Source organism: Chrysemys picta, chromosome 19 (assembly GCF_011386835.1).
Source record: "Chrysemys picta bellii isolate R12L10 chromosome 19, ASM1138683v2, whole genome shotgun sequence".
NCBI classification, from domain to species: Eukaryota; Metazoa; Chordata; order Testudines; family Emydidae; genus Chrysemys; species Chrysemys picta.
The window spans coordinates 16,372,604-16,391,032 of NC_088809.1; the positions used below are offsets into that span (position 1 = coordinate 16,372,604).

The 18,429-nt window shown below is 41.5% G+C and overlaps 2 protein-coding genes across 4 annotated transcripts in view; one reads left to right on the forward strand and one right to left on the reverse strand.

The window, feature by feature from the left end:
• Window positions 1–1,163: 1,163 nt before the first annotated feature.
• Window positions 1,164–12,791, forward strand: RFC2 (replication factor C subunit 2). Its single transcript, XM_005284376.4, has 11 exons — window positions 1,164–1,362; window positions 4,150–4,219; window positions 5,334–5,375; window positions 5,791–5,897; window positions 6,890–6,991; window positions 7,671–7,771; window positions 8,451–8,608; window positions 8,951–9,016; window positions 9,677–9,757; window positions 11,202–11,315; window positions 12,454–12,791. The coding sequence occupies exons 1-11, from the start codon at window positions 1,253–1,255 to the stop codon at window positions 12,562–12,564; spliced, it is 1,062 nt and encodes a 353-aa protein (XP_005284433.2). The 5' UTR covers window positions 1,164–1,252; the 3' UTR covers window positions 12,565–12,791.
• Window positions 12,792–14,017: 1,226 nt separating this feature from the next.
• Window positions 14,018–18,429, reverse strand: part of LAT2 (linker for activation of T cells family member 2) — a 37,820-nt gene continuing 33,408 nt past the window's right edge. For all 3 annotated transcript variants that reach the window (XM_065573011.1, XM_008166158.3, XM_042857770.2), the window contains one exon: window positions 14,018–17,817. The gene's annotated coding sequence lies outside the window, so the exon portion shown is untranslated. The remainder of the gene's footprint in view (window positions 17,818–18,429) is intronic.

Sequence of the window (18,429 nt, forward strand, 5' to 3'; positions counted from 1 at the left end):
GGCGGACAGAGCTGTCCCTAGGGACCCTGGGCAGCACGGGGCCAGCAGCCCGGAGCCCCTGGATTTCCAAGAGCTAAGCAGATCAAAGCAAGCATGTCTATCACACTGAGGAGATTTAAACTTCAAGACTCCTTATAAGAAATGGAAAGGGAGGTGGATATTTTTTGCTGTTTTTAAAATTAAATAGGCAGGTAGTATTGTTTTTAAAATTATTATGAAGTTTAAGCTTTGTTGTAACGTGCACTGTTTGCCTGGACTGCTCAAGACCTGAATGAAGGAGGAACTCTTTGAGTTGGCTTCTTAAATACCTTCATGCTGTTTTACATCTAATACTCCTTGATGAAACGTAGGAGCCTTGTCTTATAACAGGCTTATTCAAAGTGATACAAGCTATGAAAGTGAGATCTTGGACGAGTGTTGCTGTTTTCATAACGTAATAAAAATACTGTAAATAATAATTAAAAATAAATAGTGTGTAATAAGCATGTCATAAAACAAATTTTATATTTCCAAGATCACTGCTTTCATAATTTATACTCAGATAAAGGAGAAAACCCCTGGAAATAGTCATTTTTAGGAGGGGGTTCGCGAGACTGGATATTTTATTGAAAGGGGTTCACAGGTTGTTAAAGTTTGGGAACCACTGCTCTAGCTCATGCTCCTACCTAAGGGGTGGGACCAGAATCTCGGAGTCCTGGTTGTCAGTCCTCTGCCCCTGGCAAGAGCATAGAACCCAGGAGTCCTGGCTCCCAGTCTCTGCGGTGGAAAATGGAACCCAGGAGTCCTGGCTCCCAGTCCCTCTGCGGTGGAAAATAGAACCCAGGAGTCCTGGCTCCCAGTCCTTCTACGGTGGAAAATGGGACCCAGGAGTCCCGGCTCCCAGTCCCTCTGCGGTGGAAAATGGGACCCAGGAGTCCTGGCTCCCAGTCCTTCTGCGGTGGAAAATGGGACCCAGGAGTCCTGGCTCCCAGTCTCTGCGGTGGAAAATGGGACCCAGGAGTCCTGGCTCCCCACCCCGTGCTCTGTCCCTCAGGTCCCCCATGAAGGTACCCAGGAGTCCCCGTGCCGGGGCATGGCGGGGGGTGAACACGGAGCCCCCTTAAGGCTGCCATGGAGACCCGGGCAGGAGGCCGCGCAGCCCCGACCGGGCGCCGCCTCTCTTAAGGTGGCCGCCGGCGCGGCTCGGCAGTGACAGGGCGAGGGGGCGGCGCTACCGCCCGGCTGGCGGGAAGGGGAGGCGGCCGCGGCCGGCATGGAAGTGGAGATGGCGGAGGCCGAGAGGCCTGGGCCGCGAGACGGGGAGAAGCGGGGAGCGGCCGACGCCCCTGCGGCCTCCGGCAGCGGCCACTACGAGCTGCCCTGGTGAGAGCGGGGCCGGGGCTAGTGAAGGGGAGAGCCGGGGAGGGAGACGGACGGGGATTGCCCGGGGGCGGGGGCTGTAGGGCGCGCCTGGGCCTGGCCCTGTTGGGGGGGGGGGAAATCTGGGGAGTTGGGGTCTCCTGGCAGCTGGGGCCCCTTGAGGGAACGGGGGTCCCCAGCTGCAGTAAGGAGGGAGGGAGATCTGCTATTGATTGGGGGAGTTGCCCTGGGGATCCCTTTAACTGGGGGTGCAGCTCTGCCAGCTTCTGGGGCCGGCTGATGCGGCCCCATTACGCTCAATATCATGTAACACTTCCTTAGCCCCCATCACCCTAATGTGCTCTGGGGGTGTCCCGCTGCCAGCACAACCTCAGGGACGTGCAGCTGGCTCTGGGGTGGGGAGAGGCAGCTCACCCCAGCATTGCTGCACAGCGAGCGGATGCAGCTTTGGCCAGAGATACGGTGGCAACAAATCCATAAGGAAAGGCTCACGTGCATATTAAAGTCTGGACCTGAAGCACCGCGGTGTATGGAACTGAAGCCTGAAAGAGCGGCATCCTGGCTGTAATGAGCTGGCCACTATGCAAACACCACTGCCTGCTGTTAGAGAGCGCCAGCTAAAATTGTTAGTGGCTGTCAGTCCACTTCACTGACAGATGTAATGGCTCTGCACCTGTGGCTTCCATGGGAACATACATTTTGCTCTCTTATCTCTAGTTTGTGTAGCCCAATATCACCCGTAACTGATGCTTCTGAGAAAAGGATGCTAGGCAGAATTATAAAAGGCCCTAGCCAGATGTGCAACACCATAAATAGGGTGGATGATTCCTTTTTGCCCTCACAAGTAGTCTGGTAATTGATTATTCTTGTAATTTGCAAAGCTGCACAAGTTATTAAGGTCATAAAATGATCAAATCCCAAGTCCATGTCTGGCGCTACCCTTTGAGAGTTCAATTTTGTTGTCACATGTGATTTGCTGATGCACATGGCATCTCTAAAGCAGTCACATCGCTGCAAGGTTTTCCATACATGGCCATAAACTGTTGCAGCAAAACAAGTGTATTACTCCTTGGATATTAGTCGTGGCCAAAGTCCAACTTGCATAATTACGTTATTTTCCTATACCTAAAATGTTGTATAGTGTAGAGGTACACTAGCAAACAGTTGTTGCATTCCATCCTAGAAAGTGGATGAAGGAATCCCTTTATCCTTTGTATATCATTTAAAAGGACATCATCAACTCAAAATCTAGTCAGTTTGATAAACAGTTAAAAGTTTCAGGTACTCCACCTGCCCATGTGTCCCATTGCCAGTTTTTGTGGTCTGCAGCTTTTAAATGGTTCTGTTTTGTGAAAAAACAAACCTCCAAATAGCACAACAGACAGCAGTGTGGTCTAGTGAATAGGTCACTGAATTGGGTGTCAGAAGGCTTAGGCACTGACCTGAACAAGTCACTTCATCTCTCTGCCTGTGTTCCCCTCCTGCCTTGCATATTTATATTTTAAATACTCTGGGGCAGGTACTGTCTCTTACTGTGTGTTAGTACCAGGCCTAACACAATGGGACCCTGAACTCAGTTAGGCCTGTAGGTACTACTGTAATACAGATCATGACAATAAAAAGGGTAAACTGAAACTGACAGCATGCTGTCATATGCACAAAGTAAACAAACTGAAAAATAAGAATCTCTAATGTTTTCCTACTCTAACAATCGTAGGGGCTATACTTGTGGCAGTAATAATTTTTTTAAATACTTAGTGTGAGGGCCTTGGGCTTTGTTTGTTCTAAGTTGATGGTGCTCTTCTAAGTTAGCAGATGCTTTGGAATTCTTTAGGAGGAGGAGTGCCATATAAGTGTAAGAGGCCATTAAACACTGCCGTCATTCTGCATGAGGGTAGAACCAAAATGATTTACCAGATATTTATACTGAGTTCTGTTTGCAGAGTATGGTGTCTTACTTGTGGTATAAACTAGGCAAAAGGAGGACATGCTCATATGGCCCTGATCCTACAAATGGCATAAGCTTTTGTGGGTGAATGCCCACTTCGTCACATGCATCCGACGAAGTGGGCATTCACCCACGAAAGCTTATGCTCCAATACATCTGTTAGTCTTAAAGGTGCCACAGGACTCTCTCTTGCTTTTTACAGATCCAGACTAACACGGCTACCCCTCTGATACTTGACAGCAATTAGATTGTTACCCAGCATAGGATTACAGGCCACATTGCATTTGTATATAATGTTTATTTAGAATCCAGCATTTTTTAATTATCTGAAGGGTGTAAACCCTAATCCTGGAACTGATAGTGTTCAGTGCAGTAGTTCAGCCTTATGCCATCAGTTGCAGGGTAGGGGGCCTAAGTGTCATGTATGCAAATCAGTGTACAGCAGTTAAATAAATTTCTCATCATCCTTCTTTGTCCTTTACAAAAAAATCAATCAGATTATAATGATGAAATAAACAGTCATTTGGTAAGATAAATTACTGTGAAGGAATACAGTCAAAGGATCAGCATCTCCTCCCTTTGCATTTAGCAGCACCCGAAGATTATCAAATGGCTGTGTTCTAATATATTGACATATTGAAAATATTTATTGAATGTTTGCTCTTAATCACGTGAGCAAGCTGCATGTAAGTTTCCTTTGAAGATGTCAAAAATCCTCAAGAAATTTAGACATTAACTTCAAACACTTCCAATTATTTTATACTAATTGAATGTGTTTTGATTAGTGTAAAACATGATCTAAATTAGATATGTTTAATGTTTTGGGATTTGTTTTTAAATAGGGTTGAAAAATACAGACCTATGAAGCTATCTGAAATAGTTGGGAATGAAGACACTGTAAGCAGACTGGAGGTATGTAGTTTGCTTTTTTATAACAAAAACAAATGGTCATCTTGTATTTATTTTGTATTGTTTTACTATACAATTCTGCTTAAAGCCCCAATTCAGGAAAACATTTAAGCCAAGTTTAACGTTTACCTCTATTCAGGAAATCACTTAAACAAATGTTTTTTCCCTCAATGGGATTTAAGCCTGTACTTAAGAGTAAAGCATGTGCTCGCGTGTTGTCCTTTTCAGTAAGTATGCTTTCCTGAATCAGGGCCGAAGTTTATTCATTTAAACTTACTATCGCTTTGTCTAGTTTTGATATGGTTCAGAAAATTAAATTAGTGCCCTGCATGTTAATTGTAATCATTACTAAACGTAGTTTGCATTACAACTGACTTTACACTTTGTATCTTCCTTCAGATATATTTGTTGTTTTTCTAGAGTTTTAAGTCAGATGAAAAATATTTTCATTGTAGTCATCCTAACAAACTACTGTAGTTTGTAACAGAAATCTTCACTGATGTTGTGGTCATACGAAGTTATACTCAGTTTTGTATACATAAACATACTCCACTTATTTAAATTGTACTATTCTGTCGTGTGCGTGTACTTGAAATTTGGAATGACCATTTTAACAGCCTCCTTGGGGGTTACTCTAAGAGGAAGTGTTGTTTAATGGTTAGAATGTGGGACTGGTAGTCAGTATTCCAGAGTTCAATTCCTAGATTTGCTAGTGACTTACCACAATGTTGTTGGTTTTTAAATGGATGGAAGGAAAATGCAAGGATACTAAAAACCTCAGGTTAGATGAACCGTTTTAAGTATGACAGGACTCTGCACACAAAGGATTAATATAAAGGATCAAGTAAGGAAACCTGAAGTAAGTAAGGGACCTGAAGAAGCGCTCTGTGAAGCTCACAAGTTTGTATCTTCCACAAACAGAAGGGGGTCCATTGAAAGATTTCTTTATTTACTGTCTCTCTCAAGTAAGACATATGAAAATGATAAGGTGGGGTAAAAATTAAAATAAGAGGGGAGGAAGTGAATGAGGAGTTTTTAATTCCAATTATGAAAAATGGTAGTATGTAGGAATTACTCTCCAATTTTCTGGCAAAGTAATCATTCATTTTTTTCCTAGGTTTTTGCAAGGGAGGGAAATGTACCAAATATTATAATTGCTGTAAGTATTTTTGTGTTGCACCATATTTCTTCTTGCTGTATTTTTGTTCTCTATTGGCGGTGTCGGTTCAGGATGGTAAACAGGCTCTCTCTATAGTTGCATTGGTCCGTGAGTCTGTTGGTAAGGGAGATCTTAATTGTACAGCCAGAGATCAGTATTTTTGTTTAATCCATAATTGTCCCAGATACACACCTTCATGCTCCAGGGGGTTAGGTTTTGTCCCATAACTGCAAGGTTTCTTGCACTCTTCTCTGAAGCATCTAGTACTGTTGGAAGCAGGATATTAGACTACATGGACTTCTGATATGAGTCTGTATAGGAATTCCTGTGTTTTTGTTACTGCTAACAGAACACAGTAGCCAGAAAGTGCAACTCACTTTAATTATATAATACTTAAAATTCATTGTATTCATAGGGTCCTCCAGGAACTGGTAAAACAACCAGTATCTTATGTTTGGCTCGTGCACTGCTTGGTCCTGCATTAAAGGATGCTGTTCTGGAACTGAATGCTTCAAATGACAGGTGTGTATGAGAACTCCATAACTAAGTTTCAAATTAAGAAAGAAACACAACAAACTTCAAATGTTTTTACTTGAAATCTATATACTTGTTAGATTAATGCTAGTAAGATTTCCAATACTTGTTTCTCAGTCTCTTCCCGCCTCCCTCTCCCCACAAAAGACTTAGGTGATCTTAGATGTTTTAAGGTCTCTTGTAGACATTATCCACTTCCTGTTTTGGGAACGTCAAATAGATATTAATGGAATGGAATTGCAAAACATATGCAGATTATTAGGTCCTATGTAATCTAATTTCTGTCCATAACTTCTCAAATTTATCCTAAAGAGCTCTCCTCCATCTATTGCATTCATAAAGTTCCCATTAACATTTAAAGGAAAATAATTTTATTTTGTGACGGAGGAAAGATTATTTGAGTTTAGGTATATAGGTGGTAGGAACCTCAAATACTAAAACAACAAGGAGTTCAGTGTTGGTTTTGTGGATACAGACTAACACTGCTACCGCCTGATACTCAAATACTAAAGATTGCTTTGTGATGAAAGCTTATGGGCAGGAGAACTGGGTTATATTCCTGATTTTGCTAGAGATTTCCTTTATGATCTTAAGTAAGTTACTTAATTTCTCTCTCTGTCATTTCCCTGGTTCACAAGGGTGTTTTAAGGCTTGCTTTGTGTGTAAGGGCTTGCCACACTACTGATTACTTTCAGTGCTTTGAGAACCTTTGCTGGAAGAGTGCAAGTATTTGTTCTGTCTATTGTTAACTTCAGTTACTGAGTAACTGTAGAACACTACATTTTGTAACTTGAAACTGAACATCGAAGGATAATGAAATGTTTGCTCTTATTTTCCCCAAAACCATTTACAGTTCCCCTCAAATGTAAATAGTGTCCATTTTGTGTTAATGGAATGTAATTTGTTGCACTTCTTTCTTTAAATTGATGTGAAATACAAACTGGTGAGTGATCACTGAATGAATAAGATTATTGTTTCAGGGGCATTGATGTTGTGAGAAACAAAATCAAAATGTTTGCTCAGCAGAAGGTCACGCTTCCCAAAGGTCGGCATAAGATAATCATCCTGGATGAAGCAGACAGGTACACTGTGTTTCTTTTGATCACAAATAACCCCTCAGAAGTGTTCTGCCTCCATGTTCTGAATAACTTGCATAAAACGCAAAGCTTCTATTATAAACCAATTTCAAGTTTAGGGTATTTTGCTAGCCTCTCAGAAGTAATTTAGTTGTGAATAGATGTCCCTTTAACAGCACTCTTATCAGACTCTCTTCCAACAGAGGCTGCTGCATTTCAGAAATGTTTAGTATCTGAGAGAAGCACTTTAGGATTTGATGGGATGTAAAATAGCATCCAATTTACTGACTATTTCTAAGCTCTCCTTTGAAAAAGGGGTGACTGATACAGCATACGTAGTCCTGCAGTAGATAATTCTATTTTAGCTTTCCTGGATGAAAAGGGGTTATGGGAAGATGGCTACATTGCATCTACAGCTAGAGATCATTCTTCTAAATTTTGATGGCTTGGTTTTAATTGTGTAATATTCAGAGATGGTATGTATTGGGGGGTGACTTGTTCCTGTACAAAGCTGGATAAAGCTACTTAGCTTCCTAGTTGCCTAGCCAGAAGATCAAATAATTCACAAGGCAGTAGCTAATATAAATAGAAACTGTGAAGGCGGTATAAACATTTTTTAGACTGCAGCTGGATGTTAGATAGTGAAGGGCAAAAGCCAACCTAACTTTTTTTTTTCCACCCCCAGCATGACCGATGGAGCACAGCAAGCATTGCGAAGAACAATGGAAATTTATTCCAAAACAACTCGCTTTGCACTTGCATGCAATGCCTCAGATAAAATCATAGGTAAAAGAAAACGGCTAGTCTCTGTATACACCTTTATTACACATCTTCCACGTTTACAGTTAGCTTCTTGCCGCTGTTAGAGTATGTGATGGTAGGGCCCCAAGATTGGAGCTCCCAGCCTCTTTTTCCACTCTCCTCTGGGTACACACTTCCTTCTATTCTCCCCCTGATTTCCTCCTTTCCCTCTCAACAGCTAGAGAGTGACTGCCAGTCACAGTTACATTTCAGAACCAAATTTGGCCTTCGTGTTAGCTTGCCGGAGACCTGGCCTTTGGTCTCCGTTGAAAAGCTCTGTGGCCAGAATCTAAGGGTATGTCGACACTGCAAAAAAACAACTCCTCTGCAGCTTCAAGTCTCAGATCACAGGTCAGCTGACTGGGGCTCGTGCTACGGGGCTAAAACTCCATCTATACTGCTAAATATACCTGACGCTGTGGCAGGTGGGGGTGCAGTATAGGTCCACTACCCACCACCATAAGTAGTGTGCATTGTAGACATACCCTCAGAGTGGGCTTTGACAGTGAAACTTTTCCATGTAAAAGGAAATCAGATTAAAGGGTGATGCAGAAATTTCACAGATGCCTTCTCCCAAGCTGAAAAAAGTAATCTTGGATGGATACTTAAGAAGAACAAGATGTTCCTCCTGCAAATGTCTCTCTCTCTCTCTCTCTTCCTTCAGAGCCAATCCAGTCTCGCTGTGCTGTGCTGCGCTACACCAAGCTGACAGATGCTCAGATCCTTGCAAGGTTAATGAAAATTGTTGAGAGAGAGAATGTACAATACACAGATGATGGACTGGAAGCCATTATCTTCACAGCACAAGGAGATATGAGACAGGTATTAAAACAAACCCAGCAAAAGAAAGGCCTTCTTACTGAAGTACAAAGCCTGGGGTTGTGGCCTTGCAGGCTTTAAGTTGTGGGAAGTAAAGGGGAGACGACATGATCTGCAGTACTCCAGTATACACTGTATGGTTTTGCTGAATTCTGAAACGGTTAGTCACTAGATCCTGCATCAATGGAAATTGAATGCTGACCTTTTAGAGTTTGTGCTATTGAATCATGGGAATGTTTGATATGGCAGCAGTTCCAAAAAAAAGTCTGCGCTTGACTCTGAGGAGGAGAACCAGAGGTAGAGCGTTTCAGATAGTAATCGAAATGTTAATTTTACTCTTTACAGGCATTAAACAACTTGCAGTCCACATATTCTGGATTTGGCTTTATTAACAGTGAGAATGTATTTAAGGTTAGTAAAAGTTCTTATAGCAAGATGTGATTGCTCAGTATTTGCACTGTAATGGGAACATACATAACATGTTTTCTTCCTAGTTTTCAGTATCTGGCATTGTTCCCACACTAAAAATACTTGATGTCTGGCAGCTTAACTATATCAGACATTGGCCAGGACATGTAAAAATTTGACAATGGTTTGTCAGTTCCCAAGTAGTATTAGGTCTTGAATAAGATTGCTACATTAAACATAAGAGATGCATGCACCTTTTGAAAAGATTGTCACAAAGAGGTTTTTCCTTTAACGCTGGAGAAAGAATGTATCTGAATGTAAACTGACACAGCTGAGACCCATTGTCTGTACAACAAATAATCTTAATAGGACTTCTGTGAAATTCAGTGATAGTAACTAGTATGTATGATAGTCTAGTATGTTGGGTGCTTTGTACTCAGTGATATAAAGCCCGACTTAATGTTGGGTGAGTAATTATGTTACCAGCTAAGTTAGTCACTTAAAAATAAAATGTGTGGTGAATAACCTATATTATAGGGCTCCGTCAGATATAGCATTTAAACTATCAACTATATAGAAGACTACGAAAATTATTCAGGGTATTTGGGTGCAGGAGAGAATATGTACATTGTCTCCTAAAATTCGAATTTCTCTTTGGTATAGGTGTGTGATGAGCCACACCCTCTGCTAGTGAAGGAAATGATACAGCACTGTGTGAATGCAAATATTGATGAAGCATACAAGGTGTGTATTTTAGTCTTTTGGGGCACTTTCTCAACAGAATGCTCGCTTTTCAGAAGACTTTAGTTTGCCTTACTTTCCATCCAAAACAAAGATAAAACTATACAAATGCAGATAAATTCATGAATATAAACATTTTTCATGTAAGGGAGCTTAATATGTAGAAATCCCGATAGCATGTATATTTCTACACTGAGGCATCTTTGTGATTGACTGGATCTAAATGTCTGAATACAAGTGACACCACATTAAGTGACACTTTGTAATTCACACACAAATAGCTGCAACTCCACTTCTCAAAAATTTAGTAGGTAAGACAAGATAAGAGCTAGTTTCACTACCTGTATTTTCAAAGAATATACTACACAGCCATTACTGGTGTATTTTGATAAATGGAACAAATCTGTTGCCAAGATAAACAAACAAAATACATCTTAAGCACTATCCTTGCTTTCAGTCTTCACTTGCAACTCATTCATAATTATGTGAATTATTTACTGGAGAGGATTAATAGCGTTCTGAAGTTTTACTCTAAATAGCCCTTCTGGCATCCACATGAGGTTCTCTTTCACCCCCCACCCCTCACTCTTTGGTGCCGTTTTTAATTTATACCTCTCTGCTTTTAGTTGTCAGACAGTCATGGTGTTTCCACTTGCAAAGGAAAACGTGTGTTCATTATAGAATCCCACCAATACTACTTTGTAATATGGCTGGTGGAAAAAGGTTTTGGTCTAAATAACGTGTCTGTTCTCTGCTGGCCTCTGAAACAGCTCAATCCCAAACCTGGATTATTCTAACGGCACCATGAAGGGTACCAGTGAACTTGAGGGATTTTAATATAGACTGTTTACCTTATGGTGGCAGATTAGGGTGACCAGATGTCCCGATTTTATAGGGACAGTCCTGATTTTTGATCTTTTTCTTATATAGGCTCCTATTACCCCCACCCCCTGTCCCGATTTTTCACACTTGCTGTCTGGTCACCCTATGGCAGATGTAGCTACTGTGTAACAATACTTGATATAAGTATTAGGGCAGTAGTAGCACCAGGAGCAAATATTTGCTCTCATATCACTAAACAGGAAACTTGTTGTTGGTCAGTCTCAGTGTTCTGGTAAAAGATGCTAAATATAGCAATAAAATATCAATGTATTAATTTATAAATGGGAGACCATTGATACTGGCTCCCGAAATTTGCAGCTTGCCTCAGATGTAATTATGTCTAAGGTGAAAAAAAAGTAACGACCAAAACAAGTACGAATGGCGTGTCACTTTGGCACAAAACTTCTTGCTAGCACACGATGGAGATTACACCTGTTGCTTTAACATTAAAGAACTATATGCAGTTTTGCCATGTGGGAAATGATTGGTATACAAGAATGAGTACAAACTTAATCCACAACGTTTTTCCCCCCAGCGAAATTCACATTTGTTTTCTCCTGCACAGATTCTTGCCCACTTGTGGCGGCTTGGGTACTCACCAGAAGATATAGTTGGCAATATCTTCAGAGTGTGTAAAACCTTCCAAATGCCAGAGTATCTGAAATTGGAGTTCATCAAGGTTAGTGCTAGCCTCGTTATCACATTAGTCTTTTAAAAAAGAAAAAAGATTCCTACTAAAGGGACAGCCTCCGTTTGTTCTCCAAGATTTGCTAGTACTTAGTACAAAAGGTATCTAAACCTCTCACTGTGTTTCCCCTCCCACTGTTGTAAGAATAGTGAGAGTTTATTTATACTTTTACAATATCAGAGGGGTTGCCATGTTAGTCTGGATCTGTAAAAAGCAACAAAGTTCTGTGGCACTTTATAGACCAACAGATGTATTGGAGCATAAGCTTTCGTGGGCGAATACCCACTTCGTCAGACACATGCGTCTGACGAAGTGGGTATTCACCCACGAAAGCTTATGCTCCAATACATCTGTTAGTCTATAAGGTGCCACAGGACTCTTTTTGTTACTTTTAACAATAAACGCCCATGGAAGCTCAAGGTGCCATATTTAATTAGACTTAGTCATAATATAATCCTATTCAAATAATGAATAAACTCAGCCGGCCACTACATCAAAGCTTCAAATAACCATTTCAGCCCTTGGCCCTGGAACATACACTCTTATTTCCCCTAAAACTGTCAAATAAATGGTTTTTGCAGCATGGCCAGGTGGTCATCAAGTCTGGGTTATTTCAGTAGCTTACTAAAGGTTAAATGGCATTGAGTTCTAATTTGACACGTGATAATCATTGTATGTCTTGGAATCAGACCCCGTAGGGTTAAATCCTGCCCTCAGACACAGGCATAGTGCTTCCTTGAAGAAAAATGGGAGGGATATGCGTGCACCACAGAGCAGCATTTGACCTGATCTATCTGAAAGTTGTTGTATTGCCCTAGCATGGCTGGCTTCAAGAAGAAATAAGCCCTACAACTTATTTTTTCCTTCAGCTCAGGGAACTTGAGGCCAGCATTTTTGGAGCTGACGGGCAAGCTCTATTCTATATGGTGTATATGTAATTTGTTCATGTCTGGGGACTCTGTACAACGTGTACTATCACAGGACAAAGACAAGACAAACTACTCTTGCTGCTGGGGGGAAAAAAAGTACAAGTCAAAGTCTTCCACTAAAACTGCCTCCCTTTGCTGTAGAAATGTAGACAAAGCAACAGAAAAAGCTGAAGTTTGACACCTAATATTTGTATTGCCAGGAAATTGGATATACTCACATGAAGGTAGCAGAAGGGGTGAATTCTCTCTTGCAGATGGCTGGACTGCTTGCCAGGCTCTGTCAGAAGACGGCTGCTCCTGCAGAAAGTTAAATGGAGTATTTTACTGGACTGCAATTACAGCCTTGATTCTGGAAGTATGAAATTACAGTGTTTAAGGCCAGCTGCTATCTGCATACTTGAACCTTGTGTATATAGTAAATTCTGAATTCAGTGAGCTTATTCTCTGTTCTTGCTGAACCTGAAAATGAAAGCCAGCATTTGTTTTTAAATTACTTTGTACTTTTTTTAGGCCAAATAAACTTAAAATCCACTGAGAATGGTTGTATCTGTGGTGTAAAAGTGGTGGGGTAGGACTGGATAGTACAGATGATTAGCAATAGAGTTAAAACCCCTTGTCCTGGTCTGCCTATTAACTTCTGGTCAGTACAGCCATGAACGATTTCAACAGCCAATGGCTGTTCAGTGACCTTTGAAATGAAATGGTTTCAATCTCATTCCTAGTGGACAGGTATATACATCACACAACTGATCATGACTGGAGATCTCAGTGAAGCCAAGGATGAAATGGGCTGTGGAAAATGACCTGCCCTCTTGCACACATGTGATTTCACTAGGTTAGTGTTGAGCAGGTGCCATGATCTAAGCTATACCTGTGCTGTGGATAACAGGGAAACCATCTAGTAGGCACCTTTAATACAACTAACAACATTTGTATAATAAAGTGCAGATGTAGTCAAAGTGACACCGTATCTTGGATACTGCCTTTGGAACCTTTGAACATGGAAGTACTGTGTCAGTATTGAAGTGTGTGCCCATCTCAAATAGATGCTGGTGCATTCTAGATTTCGGCATCAATTCTTGCTGGCCTGGGTTAACTTAATCATTAGAAATGAAGAATGCCTGATCTTTTGCCTGTTGGATTAATTCATCTAAAAGCTAAGGCATCTATTGTGCCCTTCCATGTTCAGTTTCAGAAGTAATTAGCAAGTGGTTCAAATACAGTCGTTCCTCTCATAAGCAATAACTGTATAAAATGCAAAGGGAATATAAATATGGAGTGACAATTTTACCCACCTCTCCAGGAAGTCTAAGAGAAGGCTTCTGGAAATGGAGCCATGTTAAATTACCCCAAGTTCATAATTTACAGGAATTATGGATACACAGAAGGAAGACAAATTAAATGCTGCTGCTGTTGATTACCTGGTCATGCTTCTGTAGGCAGGGGAAAAATGTCTTGCCTGATTCAGCTGCATTATGTACATCCCTGCTCACGGAAGAGACATGAGAGCTGAGTGAATTACTGTCTGCACAAATCTCATTGGCTGTAGGGATTTCAGTTTAGGAAATATTTAACTTTTTCAGATGTAAAAAAGTGGAAAGAGTTGAGGCAGTTTGGCAGAACGATGTGACAAGTTCCTCTTCGGAAAGGGTAGTTCTAGACTGGAATGGAGAGGGAAGCTGTGAATGAGGCCTTTGCATCCAAAGTACAGGTACACTTGATCTGATTGGTAATGCAAATGAAGACAGCACTAGAAGCAGGTAAGAGAGAGAGTCAAAGTACTTTATTTAATTAGTTAACCCAGTATTTCACTAAGTCGTTATCAAACTGTACATCATCACTGGCACGTCTGATTCTCAATGTATATAGCAACTCCTTAGTACAAGTACAATTATAAACTATGCATTTATTAAATCCGGGTTGGGACCCTAATCTGCTGCATGCTGTACACACAGAGTCTTGGCCCCAAAGAGCTTACCGATCTGAATAGAGTAGGCAGACAAGCAAGATATGAAAGGCACTGAACTACTTCCCAAATCCTTCCCTTCTTTCCATGTATTCCAGACAACCTGCTCTGCCCTTAGCGGCCCAATGTGCCCTCGCTTTCATAGCATTTACTACAGGCCCAGTCAGAAGCAAGGGGAACGAACTACAATTGCAGACCAGTCCGTTGTTCAAGGGTTTCCACTGGCACAGTGGCCAGGGCCCTATAGGGTTGGTCTTTGCCCCCATTGTGTCCTCCACTGGGCTCTCCTAGCTGTACATTTTCCCTATTCCCATAGAGGAGAGAAGAGCAGCTTTTGGTGACATGTAGAATCTAGGGTGACTCCCTCTTCTGTAGCAGCTAATGCCTGTTCTCCTCCTTCCACCATCGGCAGCTTCCAGCAGGACCTCCCAGGATTGGATGAAGATGTGGTTGTAGATGTACTCAGCTTTGAGCTAGTTCATGTCTCCCTGGTTTGTTGCTGGAACACGTAGACTGGATGCTACTCCCATTCACGGGCAGCCAATGTTATACATACCCTGAAGTCCCTGTATACCTACAAATTAAAGATTTCTGAAAAGGCAACCAATCTGTCATTGTAGATACTTTTCTTTGTGGACATAGGTGACAAAGGGGTGTTTTAAAAGCTACACTGTAGAATTCCAATCACTTCAATATAATTTGTTTGTAAAATTTACTGGATATGTTCCAGCACACTGATCCTTGAATGAAAGGTACCCTTGTTATTTTCAAGTGCTTCACAAAACTAAGAAAGGGTTTAACCTCGCTTTACAGAGGACCCCCAGAAGGTGGGGATTTGTCTGCATTCTCACACTGGCAGATTGGGGAATAGAATCTGTATCTTCTCCTTTAATCACTTTCCTACCCCATTTATCTTATACAACTTTGAACTCCTGTTTAGGCAACAAATATTTTCCATAAATGCTCCAGGAAATATTACTTGGTTTATTCACCTCTCCCTGCTGAGCACAGAGTACAATAAATCCTGTATTGCCCTGGCCTAACATCTGTTTAAATCCTGGAACTTAGTCAGCGTTCTGTTACTTGATTAACTGTATCCCAGGGAACTTGTACTATTGCTAAACTTTAAGTATTTGAATGTCTCCCTCCAAGTATTAGATCAGAATCTTAAACTGACACATCAACACAATTGCACTTCTCTGACAACTGAGACCAATATTTTCAAAATTGAATTGAAATGTTGAGACACGTTATAGAGTCACAATACTTCTGAAAATGAGGCAGTTTTGAGAGGTATCATGTTGGACATCCATCATCGTCACATAACATTTTGCATGGTCTGTCAAGTAACCATAGTTCTATAACAAAGGTTAGAACTTTTCTATTTAGTCATTTTGGATGAAATTCACCTTTCAACAAAAGAGCCAGGACAAGGTCTATACAGTGCATAAGTCTTCAGATTAGGTTTTAATTAGGGTGACCAGATAGCAACTGTGAAAAAAATGGGACGGGGGGGGGGTGGTAATAGGCACCTATATAAGAAGTAGTCCCAAAAAATAGGACTGTCCCTTTAAAAATGGGACATCTGGTCAGGAGCGCCACCGGCGGAAGGTCCCACCGCCGAAATACCGCCGCGGTCGCCGCCCCCCCAAATTGCAGCGCCCTAGACGACCGCCTAGGTCGCCTAATGGGTTGCGCCGGCCCTGCATCTGGTCACTCTAGCTTTAATGATTTACTAGGCCTTGGGTTGGACCTAAGTCTATTGTCTCACTCTATTGTTGGTGTCCCTTATTTCTGTGGGCCCTTTGCACAGCAGAGAAGAATATTTTGGAAAAAAGGAAATGTGATTCTAGCTACAAACTGATAGGAAACTTATGTCGATGTAAAACCAACCCTGTTTAACTCCTGTTCTGAAACTGACTACATATATCCCTTTCAAGAGGTTAAGGACGTTCTAGATCGTTTTCTTTCCTACATGGGCTACATTAAAGGCCCTGTCTTGCGGCCTTTATGCAGACTTCAGGAATACACCCCTTAGTGGGAGCTGTGATTAAGTTTTCCCCCAATCACTAATTACAAAATGCTTGATTGGCCTTCTAGTTTCATACACATAAGTAACAGGCACCTTGTTGCTGTGATTAAGGGGTCTCAAATACAAATGAAATGTTAAATCCGCATCTGTAAAGAGGCTTAAATTCTACCTTAACTCTCACTGTGCATAGACTGATTAGATCAAATAGAGCAAAAATTTCATGAGTGAAGTAATTTGTAGTAAGAAACGTTTCATATCCATACCTTCCACTTCATAGCTGACTCTTATTACCCAAGGTTCTCTCTAGTCACTGGTACCAAAAGGGAGGAAATTGCTTCGGTAACCCTTTTCCCTGCTAGTTAAAGAGTACCTGTTCATGCTAGAGCATAAGAGCTTGGTGAACCAGTTGCCAGCAGTAAGTAGGACTGGCAGGAGACAGTTGCTCCAACACATAACTTGCTGTTCTAAAAGAACTCCCTTACTAGGCGTTTACCTACATGTTCTCACTCTACCATGGGTGAAGTTTACCCCTATGCAGCAGGCATACACCCCTTAAGACTGAAGTACTGCGTGAGCTTTTCCTTGATTTCCTGCACAGAGCTGCATTTCACCCTCAACGAGCACATGCTATAATGCTGCCAGGTAAAACGCTATGCTCATGAACATTTTAGTTGTCAGAACTGAAGCATGTTCAAAGGCAAGGTGTGAGTTCTAGCACTGATGTCAGCAATTCTGAAAAGCAGGTGCAATTCCTGAGGCTGGCAATGTGGTAAAGATGAGCTCAGTGCCCCGCTATCTGTCTCAACTCCTATGGATTGCTGTAAAATAAATCCCAAAAGCACAAGGAAAGATACTAACTGTCAGCACTCTGAATATTATCTGTAGCTGCAGTGATCTTGTTTGTAGTAGCCTTTGGTCCTTCATCATTTGTGAGCCCTTCAGTGTATTACTTAGCTATACAGAACTACTCCTATTCTAAAAACTTGCTGTCTGGCTGGAAGGTTGGATCCCGCTGTTGAAAGCAGTGTCTGTCCAAGAGCTTTGCTGCATTGGGAACGAAACAAGAAATATAATTCATCAGCTTTAATACCTCCTTACAGGAGTCAGCTTGGCAAGTTAAACTGTCAACTGCGTTGCCGCTCAGTAGTTTAAAGATTCATTTCACACTTGACAGCAGAAAACATTGTTGAGCAGACAAGCCATCACGCCCTTGAATGGATGTGGAGGAAAATATGATAGAATAACAAAACCTTGGCATTTCTCTTGGTAACTGCTGCACCGAGCAGCTGAAATTCACTTGTTTGGGAGCAGTGGGGTGGGCTTTCTCCATATACTTTTTCCAGTTGTATTTTTGTTGGACTTCTGGATCCAGTGCATTTACTTTCAGCAGTGTGCATCCATGTCCTTTAAGTTAGCTACTTTTGGCAGGGTTTGGAGAACAGGTTATTCCATTACACTTGTGAATCAAAGGACCCCTTTCCACTGTGTGTGTGTAGCAGTCTTCAAAATGAAACATAAGCTTCTGCAGCTTTGCAACAGCTTTTTTTCCAGTTGTAGGGAAGATACCTTGAAATAAAAGAAAGACCGTGAGTTCACTGCTTCCCCCCCCCCCCCCCCCGCGCATTATTAGTGACTTTCTGCTTGCATTTTATTTTCAGTACTAGGGTTTTCTCCCTTGGCTGCTATCATTCAGGTAGATTTTTGTATGAGCTGAATAATATAAAGATTTAAAATTTATGGGGAGTGTTCTAACTGATAATCTCTGAACAGTTCCAAAAATATATGGATGCCAGGAGTCCAGATAATTTAAGAATCCATCATTCCTGGAAAATCCATCTAACTAAGGGCAAGTCTATACTAGAAGTTCTTGTCAGCATAGGTGTGTTGGCAAGGGTTGAGAACCACTGATTTATAACATTCAGTGTTGTTTACTGTTTGTTTGTGGTATTAAGTGCTTACCTGAGATTTACAAGGGGACTTCCATCGAGTTTTTTTAAGTTACAGTACTTTACAGAGGTCTAATTAATCCTTCCCTCAGCTGGTGAGGTAGGTACCTTCCATTTTACAAAGAGAAACTGAGGCATAGAGAGACTGACTTATCGGAGGCCACAGAGGGAGTCATTGTCAGAGCAAGGATTGGAACTTGCTTAGTCCCATAACAAAACCACTTGATTAATC